General features: G+C 43.9%; 1 protein-coding gene across 1 annotated transcript in view; it reads right to left on the bottom strand.

The window, feature by feature from the left end:
• Positions 1-4,092: 4,092 nt before the first annotated feature.
• The window catches only part of SPIRE1 (spire type actin nucleation factor 1), a 472,800-nt gene continuing 461,255 nt past the window's right edge, over positions 4,093-15,637 (bottom strand). The window contains exon 16 of the mRNA XM_029590957.1: positions 4,093-14,914. Coding sequence (XP_029446817.1) covers positions 14,656-14,914 — 259 coding nt within the window. The 3' untranslated portion in view covers positions 4,093-14,655. The remainder of the gene's footprint in view (positions 14,915-15,637) is intronic.

Below are 15,637 nucleotides of genomic sequence, written 5' to 3'. Positions count from 1 at the left end.
CATCCAGGAAAAAGATGTGTCATCGTGGATAATATGTTGAAATTCTCTGCTCAGTGTGAGGCAGTGGCTAAAAGAGCAAACAGAATTCTAGTAAATAAGGAAAGGAATGGAGAATAAGACAGACAATATCTTAATTCTTCTGTATTACTCCATGGTGCAACCATCCCTTAAGTACTGTGTGCAGTTCTGGTCACTGCATATCAAACAAGATATAGCAGAATTAGAAAAGATACAGAGAAAGGCAATCAAAACAAAGAGGATGGAATTATTCCCCTATAAAGAAAGACTAAAGAGGTTAGGACTCTTCAATTTGGAGAAGAGATGACTAAGGGGAGATATGATAACAGGTCTATAAAATGAGTTGTGTGGAATGGGTAAATAAAAATTAGTAGTCCACTCTTTCAAAAAGAAAAGACTAGGACGCACACTGGTTACTAGGTAATATATTTAAAATAAATAAGAATTTTTTTATTTTTTTTTACTCAACACAATTAAACTCTGGAGTTTGTTGTGGAAGGACATGGAAAAGATGTAGCTGGGTTTAGAAAAGTTTTCTTCAAGTTCTGGAAGAAAAGTCCATTATTAAGGTGAACTTGGGGAAATCCACTGCTTATTCTTGTGATAAGCAACATGCAATCTATCTACCTTTTGGGATCCTGCCAGGTACTTCTAACGTAGATTGGCCACTGTTGAAAACAGGATGCTGGGCTTGATGGTCCTTTGGTCTGACCCAGGAGGACAAATCTTATATTCTCAATGAAGGATACAACTATTCTATCTCACAATCCAATTACACAAAAAGAGAAAGCCCATATATTTTTAAATAAATGTAATCACATTACAAATTCACTATTTACATAATATCCACAATTACAAACTCTATAATTCACAGAATCCCACCCTGAGTAAAATCTATTAATCTCAACATTCACACACTATGTACTTAATCCAAACACTCCCTATTCCATAACATAAAAATTGGTCTTGACATAAAACATATCCTCTATCAACTTGTATAGTAGGGCATATACAGAATATGTAATCAACATTACTATTTCATAACAATAAGTGAATGTCTTCATACAACATAATATAATTGATATGTTCCTATATCAGCTGCATGTTTTCTAAATTCCTTGAAATTCTCTTGGCATTTTTTCTCCTCTTAATGCTGCTTGGCTTCCCTTCTTAAACCTCCCAACAAAGAATATTTCACCCTTCCATCGAGGGCTTCATCAGGGGACATAAATCAATACTTAAGACTTTAAAAAAAAAATTCACTTATTCCAAAACATTCCAAACATATAGCATTATGCCTTACAACTCCGTTTTTATCATCATACTTGATCTTCCATTATATTGCCTTCCGCAAATAATAGGGTTACAGGGTGCCAGCGATGCTCAGTGATCGTTGTTACTCTATGATAATGGCATCTTGGTAATGCGAAAGTTTGACATCACTCCTTTGAGAAAGTAATGTTTACCTACCTTTTTGACTTTGCTTTGGAGGAATTTCTGTCCACCCTTCCTTCATCTTGTGTTTTTTGGACATCTAGATTTTTTATGTTTGATCCAGCAACTAAATCACCCAGGGCCTAGGGAATTTAGCTGCCGTCGAGAAGAAAGGAGATTTTTTTTTTGAGAAGTCTCTCACTTAGAGAAATCCAAGGATTTTTCACAGGTCAACAGAAAGTTATGGATTCTCATGTATTCTTGAGAGGAGAAAGGAAGCGTGAGAGGATGACTGTGGCATCTACCTGGTGATAATCATCCTTGCTACAAAGTTGATTGTAAACCGGCATGATATGTCCTATGAATGTTGGTATATTTAAAAGCCCTTAAATAAACAAATAAATAAATAAACATATCATCAGGATGTACTGGAGAAGTATAGATGAGGAGCAGTGATCTGAATCAAGGTATGACCAGAGGGATTTGTATTGTATGCCATCTAAATTTAGTGAAGAATCCTATTTGCTCCAAAACTACCCCGCAATTGAAAATAATGTGGAAACCGAAGAGTAACTTAAAACCGTAGTAATGAGTCTCAGATTTATTGAAACTGAATTATTTAATGAATTTCATGGAACAAAGACTTGTATATTGTCAATCACTTCATTTCTACATTATCAGTAAAGTTATTTTGAAACTGCATTCATCATCCAGTGATTATTACTGTACTTGGCGATAAGTCTCCCCCCCATCATAACTGGGAATCCAGGAAAATAGAGGGACGTGAGGTAAACCCATGGACTTCTCGGTGAGAATCTTAGTCCAGGATTTAAAATTTAAAAAAAAGTTACAACTGTGTCCAGATCCCTCAGAATGGTCTCCATTAAACAAGACCAGACTGGAACCTATGACACATGCAGCTAATTTTTGGGTTACACAACTGTTCTGCAAGCACAGACTACATCAGATTATTTGAGCTGTCTGAGTCCAGAGTCTATCAGGACCCAGCACAGCTGTTCCATTTGCTTCAACTGACTGAGTAGGAGGGGAGCATATGTTTAGCTTTGGGTGAGTTAGGAAGAAGTCTGACATTGAAATTTGTTTTGATGACTGATCTTAACAGCTGAAGATGTGAATTTAGTTCCCTCTGTATTTGTAAATAAGGACAGTGTATACATGAACAGGTCTTTTAGATTATAGTACTACTTCTCCTGAAATAACTTCTGCAGCTCAGAGATTGTTCACCTCATTCTCCAGGAAGAAATGAGGCTTCAGGTAAAGTTGAATTTAAGAGGGTTTCCCTCTATACACTTATTTTAAGTACTCCAATTAATTGATGATACCAATTAGTCATTTTGCACACCACTGCAGAAGAAAAGCTGCATGCTGTGCTGCATAACACTGGCAAAAAGACACTTAGGGAACATTGCACACATGTGGGCTAAGGTTTGGTGGTCTGACGAAACTAAAGTGGAACATTCTGGCCTCAGTGCTAAGCGATATTTTTGGTATGTAAGTCAAACACATCAAATCACCTTACTAACACTATCGCTACAGTAAAGCATGGTGATGACAGCATTATATTGTGGGGACACTGCAGCAGTAGGGACAAGGAGGCTTGTAAAGATTGAGAGAAAGATGGATGGTGCAAAGTACAGGTAGATCTTGGAGGAAAACCTGTTCCACTCTGCTATAGACCAGGGACTGGGGAGAAGATTCACCTTTCAGTAGGACAATGATCCTAAGATAAAGCAAAACAATTATGGAGTGGCTCAGCAAGAAAAAGTGAATGTCCTTGCGTGGCCCAGACCTGAATCCAATGGAAAATCTATGGCAAGACCTGAAGACTGCAGTCCCACAGACAATCCCCAGCCAATTTGAAAGAGCTTGAGCTCTTTTGTCAAGAAGAATGGGCAATAACTGCACCATCCCGCTGTGCAAGCAGGCAGACACTTATCCTAATCGAAAGAGGCTTCCACCAAGTATTGACTCAAGGGGTATGAAGACTTATACATTGTTTTTTATTAATTACTTTTGGAATATTTCTAGAATTGATCTTTCACAATAAAAGTGTAAATGACAAACACTGCTACTTTAATGTATTTTGATTTGTATTTTTGAGACAGCAAGAATGTGAAAAATGTACAAGGCTGTGAAGACTTACAAGGCACTGTAGCAGAGGAACACAATCATCCGCTGGCACATTACTGTCTATTCTCCTTTATTAGAAAATAAATGTCTCTGCATGGAGAAAGAAAGACTAGAGTAAAACTCACCCCCCACCTCTGCCCACCAACAAAATAGAAGCCAAAAAGTATCATTCATTTGGCGTCTGGTGTGCATGGCACTTCACACCACATCAGTCTTCAGCTTTTATTATATGAATGAGGGCCTTCAGCTTTGTGGCTAATGTCTGCCCTTCTTTGTTCTGGTGAACCTGGGCATATTAACACAGTAATATCTTTTCATGCTCATGTTCCAGTGAGTATCAGAAGCAGCTTTATCCTAGCAACACTAAAATATTTTCGTGCATATCATCAACCAACTGGAGAATTAATTTGCAATCAATGCACCAACAGCAATAGCACCCACACAATCACTCTTTCACAGTTAGGCATGAATAATAATCACAATCGATGGTTAGGATGGAAAGGCTTTTATTGTCCCCAAGTAACCCAGCATTTTAAATAAAGAGAAAAGGGACAAATGAAAAATGATCTTCTTATGGTACTGGGAGATTTGTCCCTGCATATAGTGTACATCAGTAGCAGGGGCAAAGGACCACACGCAGTGCAAGCCTTCCTCAGGGCTTCCTGCAAATCTGCGGTTAGCTTTATCTAGGATGTGTGAATCCAGGCCCAGTTTTAATTGGAACTCTAATTTCTGCTTTTCTTAGGAAGTAAAACTAGGTTTGAATCTGTCCTGGATAAAACATGGCCAAATGGTAACTCTAGGCCAGTGATTCTCAACCCAGTCCTTGGGTACCACCCAGCTAGTGGTTTTCAGGATATCTGCATGCACAGCCTCCATGTATAATGGAGGCTGTGCATGCAGATATACTTCTGTAGGAGGTATGTCTGCATACTGACTACAGATAACCTGAAAAGCAGATGGGCCAGGTGGCCTACCAAGGACTCACTTCAGAACCATTGCCCTAGGCAAAGATGAGTCATTTCTGAGGTCTTTATCTGCATGTTGTCATGTAAAAATACAACACAATACATATGGCATTTGTATAATATTCAGCTTCATTAAGGTATACCTAACAAGTTCTACATTTATAATACAGTTAGAAAAATAAAAGCTTTAAAACCTTGTGGAAGTTCATTGTGCTAGTCACACATTCTCAATACCACTTTTTTTTTCAAGTCCACATTAACATGAACCCTTAAATAGTACCTTAAAGAGGCTCCAAATGTATTAAACCTAATAAGCTACTGTTACATACAACATGGACATAAAAATATAAATCATTTTCATTGCTTAATATGTTCAGGAAACAATTCTCATAGTCCAGTCAAGTGACTGCCTTCCAAATATTAATAAATATATTACAGATCCTCATCTTGACACTGATGGGAAGGCTGATGAATGATGTCATAAGCCTTGGCACAAGGGCAGTCTCATAAGTTAAGGAAGCACAGAGGAGCAATTTTCAGCAAAGGAAGCAGGGCAGGGGGGTCCTGCAAGCTGAAAGGCAAGAAGACAACCTCATGCTGCCTCCCATCTCCCCTGCCCCTCATCAGACATCATGCACAGACTTCCAGACAGCACTGAGCCGAGTAATACCTGGGCAAAAATGTACAGAACGCTGCCCTGCCAATACCCAAGCATGTGACTTGTATTTTAGTTCTCACCTTTCACTGCAGTAAAGAAGGGATGTGGGAGGGAATGAAGGGGATTAGCAATCAGGGATTGAGGAGCAGGTAGCAAAAGAGTGTAGAAAACCAGCAATGGCATGTCAGTATCTATTAGCAAAACAGAGGCCTGCACTCATGCCAAAACAAAGTGAGAGAAAAGAAGGCCCGATGGAGAAAGCCTCATTTCAGTAAGAAATAGGGAAAAAATAAAAAAACAACATTATGTTAATTAATAAAACATGATAGAAACAGAGTTGTAGTGCTGTTCTGTCATTACAGGTTTCTTCCTCATGTATGTCACAATACATACACACATCATTATATCTATACAATATACATATTACTTTATTTACCTTTTTTTCTGCACATTTGTCTCAATTTATTTAAACAAACATCCTCAGCACCTAGCTAACCAAAAATATCAATGCAATTTTGTTCTTTATGGGTGCTATGAGCCCCTCTGGTGGCAAGACATGAGAACTGCACCTGGTGAAGGATGACAGCTCCATGGCCAGTATACACACCTTACTGTGCCCACTACTGGGCAGAGCTACTATCTAGAGACCTGCAGGTCACTCATTCTGTTTCTGTTTAGGACAGCAGCCTCATGCTATGAATAATGACTACTAGTCATAATACTGCAAAAGAGAAAGAATGAGTCACTAGGAAGAAAACAAAATCTACAATCAGGCCCTAAGAGCAGGAGCAAGCACCAAGGGGAATCCAACACATGTGGATAGCAGCCTTCTGTGGGACTATTTTGCAGATAATTGTCTAACAGATAACCAACCAAAAAGTATAATGTAGCAATATTTTATGGTCTATTATTTAATTAAAAAAAAATCAGATGAAAAATAAAACTATAAATGGTATCAGGGGTGTCATTAGCACTGTCCAAACATCAATGCCCTGAGTCTTTGCCATGGCTCCTGCTAAGGAAGAGATTGCTGAGCTGGCCATGCCTACACTTGGAAAAGAAACTACAGCCAGAGCGAGTACCCTTTAAGAAAAGATCAGGGAAGGGGGTGGATGACTGATGCACTCATTTCTGTAACATTGTGGAAAAATGAGCAATGCTCCCATAATACACATGTACACACACAATTACTGGAATGCATGCATCTATGAAGATTGTGCTCAGTCATTTGTATAGTGTTTCAAATACATTCATGAGTGCATCACCCATTATTGATAGCCCTGTTGAATCTGTTAATCCACTAGTAGTGTCCCCATTGCCACTGTCCTGGGCATGCTAGAATAGAAGGAACAGAGGGACAAGAGAGAGAGAAGACAGGTTCAGGGAGAGTGGTGGCAAATTTATGTTAATTTGTGTAAATGAGGGAAAGATCACGTGTCTCTGCCCTCACCCCAGTCCTCAAGTATCCAGTCTTGATCTGTGGAAAAATTGGCAACCCTGGGCTGGGGAGGGGGGAAAGAAGGAAAGGACCTATGGCCCCGTACCTCAGATCTTTGAAGTAACTAGCAACGCCCCTGAATGGTATTATGAGAGGATAAGTACCTGTAGTTCCACGGATCAGTGCAGACCGTGGGTTGTGCTTCCCTTCCAGCAGATGGATACAGAGAAAAACTTGAAGGGCACCCACTCATAACACGGTGTGCCACCTGCGCCTCTTCTGTATTAAGAATATCAAAGCAGAATAAACCTTCATAGACCAATAGATAAATAGAACAAGCAAGAATAAAAATGAATATCAACATGAAGTGAATATTCGCCCGTTACTTAACAATATGTCTAAGAAACTGAAAATATGGGGTGCTCTACCGTTATCCCTGAAAGGGAAAATTGCATTACTCAAAATGTTGCTGTCGTTGGTTGTATGTCTTACAACAAATTCCCTTGTGGCTCAAAAAGACTGATATTGATCTTATCCACCGGGTGACTCGCACTTATTTATGGGGGGGCTGTAAATCCAGACGGTCCCTACAGACTTTGCAGTTAACCCAGGCGCAGGGGGGGTTGGCTTGTCCTAACTGGAGAGCATATAACTTAGCGTGCATTCTACGACACATACAAGATTTGTTAGAGAATACAGGGAAGTTTACACCCAGAGAATTTCTATTAGCCTGGCTATATCCCTATAATCCGGAAACGTTGATACAAGTGCCGGGGGCCCAAGTGCCCACGGGATACCACCGTCATATGCTCATTGCTTCAGGGAGGAAGGCGTGGAGGTTCTTGTGTCTTCAAAAATTAAACTTAGGTAGCATCACCACGCCTTATGTAACTCTCTGGGGTAATCCCATGCTCCCTAGTGGTTTACAGGATAATGTGTTCCAAGGGTGGTGAGCCAAGGGGGTACAGAATGTTTATAATTTATTTGCCCCAGGCACTGGGATAATGTGGACGTTCCAAGAGCTGCAGTCTGTGTATGGGATTCGGAAGCAAGATTTTTTTGCATATTTACAAGTTAGGCATTATATATAAACACTGCTGGGCGCTTACACTCTGGCCCCAGGATGGGAAGTTTTAAGGGGGTTCTTTGGGCCAAGATCCAGCAAAGGTCATTCGTGCTCCTCATTGTCTCAAGCCCTGCGAGACATACCTGTTCGGGTGGCTAAAATGGAGATACAAAATAAATGGGTGAGGGTGCAAATATCTATCTGGCTACTGATGAAATAGGTGAAATCCTAGAAAAAAGTGCTAAAGTGTCAGAAAATGTGCTTCTTCAAGAGGTGGGTTTCAAGCTTTTGCATTGTATGTACATTTCTCAGACGCAACGCTATGCAGCGAAATTATGTGACTCTCCTGCATCTATAAAATGTCAGAAGGAAAACGGCACTTACTTTCATGGGATTTGGGAGTGTGCTCAAATAGAGCTCTTTTGGGCAGAGATCCTGTTGCGTTTAGAGACTATAATGACCATTTCCCTTTCAAAGGACATAAAACTGTGTGTTTCGCCTACCGCATACGGCTTCTCTGCAGAACTTGCCAGACGAAGATTGGACTTTTCTGGAAAAAGCCTTATTAATTGCAGTACAGACTATCATGTGCCAATGGACTTCACCGGAGCAACCTACGGGGGGTCAGTGGCATGAGCGTCTGGTATCGTTGTTGCAACATGAACTCTGGACTGCGCAGACTCAACCTCAGGCAAAACAGATATTATGCTCGGCAATATGGAACAGACTCTGGTGGTCTCTTTCGGATGTTCGGAGAGATCTTATTTTAGTCACCACTGGATATAAGTATACGCATTCCAGGGAAGGTGGGAGTTCGAAGTAAGGACCATGTAACTGATCGGTCACTACAAGGTCTCGGAAGCAGGACACAGTTATAGGCCCTTACATTGACATTGATATTGAATGGTATGATATGGATGGTATGACACTGATATGTCTGTATGGTTACCTGTATGTGGTGTGGTGGGTATGGGGTGAGGGGGAGGGGAAGATGTTAGAACAAGTTGTTAGTCCTGGAAGAGTTCTGTTTATTTGTACGTTGTTGAAAAACCTCAATAAAGAAAGTTAAAAAAAAAAAAAGGAATATCAACAAGAACTATAAACTTGAAAATTTTGAAACGTATTGCTCGCATGGTGTAGCTTGTTATGCTGAATCTCTTTGTAGAACAATGTTATGCTAAATCTCCTTTGGCTCTGCAGATGGAAGAAAACAATCAAACGGACTCTCCAGGAAAATGCCCAGGACGGGTGGGCATCTGGACTGATCCGAGGTACTTCAGGAATGAAAATTAGCAGGTAAGAACCAATTTTCCTTTCCCTGTACGTACCCGGATCAGTCCAGACTGTGGGATGTACCCAAGCTTCCCTAAACAGGGTGGGACCTGGAGAGTCCTGCTCGAATGACACTATTCCCAAAGGACCCGAAACCCGGGCCCTGAACATCTAGGCGGTAATGTCTAGCAAAAGTATGCAGAGACTTCCAAGTTGCTACCCTACAGATCTCTTGTGGCGATATGGAAAAACTCTCCGCTCAGGAAGTCACCTGTGAACGAAGCGAATGGGCTTTAAGCCCTTCCGGAATCGGATGGCCACAGCAGATATAAGCGGAAGCAATCGCCTCTTTCAACCACCTTGCAACCATAGTTTTGGATGCTGAACGACCTTTGCTAGGACCGCTCCAGAGTACAAAGAGATGGTCCGACAAACGAAAATCATTCATGACCTCGAGATACCCAACAGCACCCGCTTAACATCAAGGTCTCTCAACTCTGCTGAATGAGAAGCATCTTGACCTAAATCAGGGAAAGCCAGAAGCTCGACAGATTGATTCAAGTGGAATGAAGAGACAACCTTCGGTAGAAAGGATGGAAGCGTTCTGAAAGATACTCCGGAATCGGAAAAACGCAGGAAAGGTTCCCTACAGGACAAAGCCTGAAGTTCAGAAATTCTTCTGGCAGAGGAGATAGCCACCAAAAACACTGTTTTGAGAGTCAAATCCTTCAAGGGGCTCAAATGGTGGCTCACATAGGACCCGTAGAATCAGATTGAGATTCCAAGAGGGACAAAAAGGACGGACCAGAGGCTTTAGGTGTTTCGCTCCCTTCAGAAGACGTGCCACATCCGGATGAGCTGCTAGGGATCCCCTTTCAACATGGCCATGCAAGCATCCTAAGGCCGCGACCTGAACCCTTAAGGAACTGAATGACAATCCTTTGCTTAAACCCTTCTGCAGGAAGGCCAGGATTTGAGCTATGAAAGTACACCGCATTGAGATGCCCCGCTCAGTACACCAGGAGTCAAAAACCTTCCAAACTCTGATGTAGGTAAGAGAAGTAGAGGACTTCCTTGCTTGTAAAAGAGTGGAGATAACTTCCTCCAGATACCCTTTCTTCCTCAATCTACGCCTCTCAAAAGCCAGGCCGCTAGACAAAAGCGATCCGCCTGGTCGAAAAATACCAGACCTTGACTGAGAAGACGTGGAAGATGTCTGAGGCGAAGAGGGCCGTCCACTGCGAGGTTGACTAGATCCGCAAACCATGGTCTCCGCGGCCACTCCGAAGCAACTAGGATGACTGGGCCCGGGTGAGTCTCTATTCTTCTGAGAACCTTGCCTACCAGAGGCCACGGAGGAAACACGTAGAGCAGCACGTCGTAGGGCATCCACTCCTTCCACCCCGTGATCCCTTCTGTGACTGAGAAAGCATGGGCTTTCACATTTCTCTGGGTTGCCATCAAGTCCATGTGTGGATGCCCCAGCGGTGCGAGAGGAGTGTCATCGCCTCCTCTGACAACTCCCACTCTCCAGGGTCTAGACGCTGGCAACTTAGGAAATCCGCCTGTACATTGTCGACTCCTGCTATGTGTGAGGCCTCCAGCTGCGTGAGATGGCGTTCCGCCCAGGCCATTAACTTGTCCGCCTCTAAGGCCACCTGTTGGCTCTTCGTTCCCCTTTGACAATTGATGGAGGCTGTCATCGCATTGTCGGACAATATTCGAACTGCCTGATAGCGGACCAGGGGAAGAAACTTGAGCAATGCCAGGCACAACATCCTTGTTTCTAGGATTGATGTCTGCTCCCGCGACCACTGACCTTGTGCCGACTGAGATTGGCACACTGCCCCCCATCTGGAGAGACTGGTGTCAGTGGTCACTATTTCCCACTGAGGGATCTCGAGATCCTTTCCCTTCTGCAAGTGGTCTAGGACAAGCCACCACCACAGACTGCACCTGGTGGAGTCCGGTAGTGGCAACAGGGTATATAACTCTTCCAACTTTGGTTTCCAGCGGGAAAGCAAAGTCCTCTGTAAGGGTCGCATTTGAGTGACCCTTACAGATCCAAGAACTTGCAGATAATTCCAGGCTCGGGGAAGTGGCCGTGACAAGAGATCTTGTACTTGAGACATCAGCTTGATAGAGCAGTCTTGTCTGAGAAAAACTTTCCCAACCCGAGTATCGAATCGCGCGCCCAAAAATTGCAGGACCTGGGAAGATACAAAGTTGCTCTTGGCATAGTTGACAATCCAGCCGAGGGAGTGAAGGAGATGCAGCACTTTCTGAACTGCCAGCTGGCAAAGATCTTCCGACTTCACACTTCACCCGGATGAGCCAGTTGTCCATGTAGGGATGGACCAGGACCCCATCTCTTCGGAGAGCAGCTGCCACCACAACCATCACCTTTGGTGAACATATGTGTAGCGGTCACTAGACCGAATGGGAGGGCCCGGAACTGGTAATAACTCTCGAGAATCTTGAATCTCAGAAATTTCTGATGATCTGGATGTACTGCAATATGCAGATAAGTCTCCGTTAGATCCAAGGAAGCTAAAAACTCTCCGCTTCGCACAGCTGAAAAGACGGAGCGCAGTGATTCCATCCAAAAATGCTGCACCTTGAGGGCCTTGTTGACCTTTTTCAGATCTAGAATTGGACAGAACGACCCTTCCTTTTTGGGAACTACAAAGTTCCCAAACTGCAAAGTTTCCCAAACTACAAAGAATAACGCCCTGTCCCGCACTCCTCTGGTGGAACTGGGAGGATGGCTCCAAGATCTGTTAGTCTGCAGAGGGTCTGATGTACCACCTGCTTTTTCGCTGGGGAACCGCATGGAGAAACCAAAAACTGGTCTCGCAGTGGATGAGCAAACTCTAAAGCGTAACCATGTGTGATGATGCTTAGAACCCACTAATCCGAAGTGATTTTGACCCATTCCTCATAATAGGGAGAGCCGATCCCCTATAGCAGGAACCGAGGAGTGGGTTGGCGTTCTCATTGAGTGGACTTGGGACCTGATGGTCCATGAGAAGCCCCATCATGGAAGGATCGGCGTCCACGAAAGGATTGAATCCAAGCCTGAGATCGTGTGGAAGGGGGTCTCTGACCAAGGGAAGACTGTCTATTCTGACGAAAACGCCGCTGACCCCTAAAGCACAAGCGAGAAGGGAAGGCCATTCTGGAAGTCCTAGGCCTATCCTCCGGGAGCTTATGTAGCTTGTTTTCTCCCGGGGTCTATATCATCTGCTCCAGATCCTTCCCGAATAAATATTTCCCTTTAAAAGGGAGAGTTCCTAACTGGGATTTTGACGAAGTGTCCGCCGACCAGAGCCAGAGCATCCTCCTAGCAGCTACCGCGGACACCATAGTTCAGGAGGACACTCTAAGAAGATCATACAAGGCATCCGGCACTATAGGCCACTGCTGCTTCCAAACGCTCCGCCTGCTCCGCTTCTGGGGGCGAAAGATCCTATGCGCTGAGGAGTTGTTGAACCCACCTCAGGCTTGCTCGCTGCATTAAACTGCTACACACAGCTGCCCCGACTCCAAGAGCCAAGACTTCAAAAATTCTTTTGAGATGGACCTCAGGTCCTTAAGAGTGGCTGCTCCTGCAACTGGGATAGTCGTCCTTTTGGTGACCGTGGATACAGAAGCATCCACTTTCGGAACTTTGAGGAGCTCCAGAGACTCTTCCGGCAAAGGATACAGCTTGTCCATTGCTCGACAGACGCGCAGGCTCGCCACCGGAGTATCCCACTCTCGCAGCATAATCTGTAGAAGCATGAGATGAAAAGGGAAGGTACGCGCCGGGTCCCGCAAGCCTGCCAAGACATGATCCACTGTGCTGTCGCTTGGAAGCTCTTGAGGAGGGGGGATTCCCAACTCATTCAGCACATGGGGGATTAATGGGTCCAGTTCGTCTTTTAGAAACAGATGAAGCACCCGTGGATCATCTCCTTCAACCGAAAGATAAGCTTGAGGATTGCTGTCCTGATCCGGTGCCGGCACGTCTAAAGGGTCTGCGAAACTGACCTCAGGCAGGTCAGGTGCCCCTGGATCCCAGAGGGTGTGGATTCTGTTAACTTCCTGCGCTAACTACACCTTATGGACCTTAGGAGGCGGCGGCAGCTCTGAACGCGTGTGCTGGGCATGGGTACCTCTTCTGGCTCAGAGAAACTGACTAAATAAGCTTTTTGCAGAAGAACAAAATCTGCGGAGAAAGGGGCAGGAGGAGCTCTAGTTCCAGCCAAAGGGGTCACTAAATCCTCTGGAGGGTCCTGCAACATATTCTGAGGGTCCTCTGGAGTGAGAACAGGGGACGAAAGAGGCGAGCAAATTTCCCCTCCCCCAGCTGCCCACGCTGCCGCAGCAGCAAATGTATCTAAAATGGCCGATGTTCTCGCGCTCAGTGGGAACGGGTTGGGCCTGCTCGCACGGGCACCCAATATCAAAGAAGATGCAGCGGTAGTGCGGGACCTAGCTCCTGATTTTCCTGCTGCCTTAGAAGTGCCTTCCCCGCTGGGGAGGCACGCAGAACACATGCTGTCACAGGAGAGTCTCGTTGCCGACTGCCCGCAGGCAGCGCATCGTGATGACCACAGCATGGTCGGGCCCCGGAGCACAGTGAGTCGAGCAAAGGTAAAAAATTGCCTGAGATGTCCCAAGAGGGAAGCCAGACGCAAAAACACCAGCAAGCTGTCCGCTTTGGGTTTTGGTTTTTTTTAACGAGTCCCACAGTATGAAACATCTCTGCAGGAATGGAAAAAAGGGGGAGGGACTGGACCACCAGCCAGCCAGACACGTCTCCCGGGCCCTTAGGCTATCCTACAACCGGGGGAGGTCCACCTAAAACCTGCCTGCCCCCCGGGAGGAACGGCACTGCTGATTCCTGCGTCCTTTGCTTCTTTTTTTTTTTTGTAGAACTTTTTTTTTTTTGGCGAAAACTTGCTTGTTCTAAAAACTATTGACAAGAGAAGGATTCCTACGCTGAGAATTCCCCTGAATCATAAATTTCTTTTTTTTTTTTTTTTTTTTTACAACTAGAAGAGGATCACAGATTCTGCCACCTTCATCTGCTGGAGACAGAGAAATACTGAAGGGGCGCAGGTGGCACACGGTGTTATGAGTGGGTCCTCTTCAAGTTTTTCTCTGTCTCCATCTGCTGGGAGGGAGGCACAACCCATGGTCTGGACTGATCTGGGTACATACAGGGAACTAGGATTAGTACCATGCCCAGTGATGATATATATGTGCTAAAACCTGACTACCTCACTGCTTACAGTAGAAATATTACTATTCAATGCCTTGTTGGGGTTCCTACAAAGTAATGTCTTGCCACCTTCATCTGGTGTTTGACTCAAGGGGCATTAAAGTACCAAATTGAAGTCTAGCCTCATAACATACAAACAACAGTATAAAAAAGGCATTGATTCCCAACAATTGTTTTCTTCCAGTGCAAATGAGCAATTGGCTGACCTGCTGTGCAGCAGCAACTGATGGAACCTCCACTTTTGGTGCAGGAAAATCCAGCAGCTTAACAAGAATGGTGATCCTCTGTAGCCTCAGCCCTTCAAAGCCAGGAGCAATGAAAGCATAGCTACCTTACCCTGGCTCACTGTTAGAACAAAAGCTTCTGAAAAAGGAGAGAGGCTCAAATTTCACTGATAGTCCTCTCACTAGGGCAGTAATCTGAGGTCCCAGAGGATGTCAGATAGAAGGACTGTGTTTTCCTTTTTAATCTGGCTCGCTTGTTGGCCAACACGAGACTGCGGCGGCTTGAGCTGATGATTTCTGAAATAAACTTTTTGCAGTCCACGCACACCTCCATGGTACTCCAGTCCTCCATCAACTCTTTGGGAAACTGCAGGTCTTCATCTGATTTTTCCACTGACTTAGACTTTGAGGATGACCTGAGCAGAGGGAGTAAAAAAAAAAAAAGAACCCAGTGAAACACAAGGTTACCATTAGAACATACCTCAACATCTATATTAAAACATCCAACAGGATACATAAAATATCTCCCATTATATACCACAGAAAAAGTAAAACATGCCTACCCCTCAGTAGCACATTCCTTAACCACATTTAACTATATATTGCATATCTGCTACGTTTTACTGAGAGCAGCTCGAAGATTCAGAACTCAGCTTTTCAAGAATGCCAGTGAAACACACTTCTCTGGCCTGGATCTACAGCTATTTACTTTTTTAAAGTTTTATTGACCAGGAAAATCCTGATGATGACTTGTTTTCAACTGGGTCATCAAAGCACAAGGCAATCAAGTGAACTGACCAAAGCCACAAAAAGTGTCAACATCTTGGACTCATGTCCAAGGGAATCATCTCTTACTAGACGACGACTCTTCCCAACATGGAAACAACTTGAGTAGAAACATACTATGAAGGAAGGTAATTGGGGAGAGGATTCTAACTTGTAGGAATTTAGATTTCCAGAATGAAAAATAAAGTGTCGCTAAGGCAGCATACTCAGAGTAGTCAGTAACTCCAAGCAGGATTCTCTAATACAGTGTACAAGGACAGGGGAATTATTTACCTTCACTATAACAAATCATACAATACATGCAACTAACTGCTTGCTGCAAATACTTTTCTGTAAGCATTGAGGCTAGTACG

The sequence above is a fragment of the Rhinatrema bivittatum genome, chromosome 2 (genome assembly GCF_901001135.1).
Source record: "Rhinatrema bivittatum chromosome 2, aRhiBiv1.1, whole genome shotgun sequence".
Lineage (NCBI taxonomy): Eukaryota > Metazoa > Chordata > Amphibia > Gymnophiona > Rhinatrematidae > Rhinatrema > Rhinatrema bivittatum.
The sequence above is the reverse complement of the archived record's forward strand: the minus strand, read 5'-3'. Positions and strand labels throughout refer to the sequence as shown.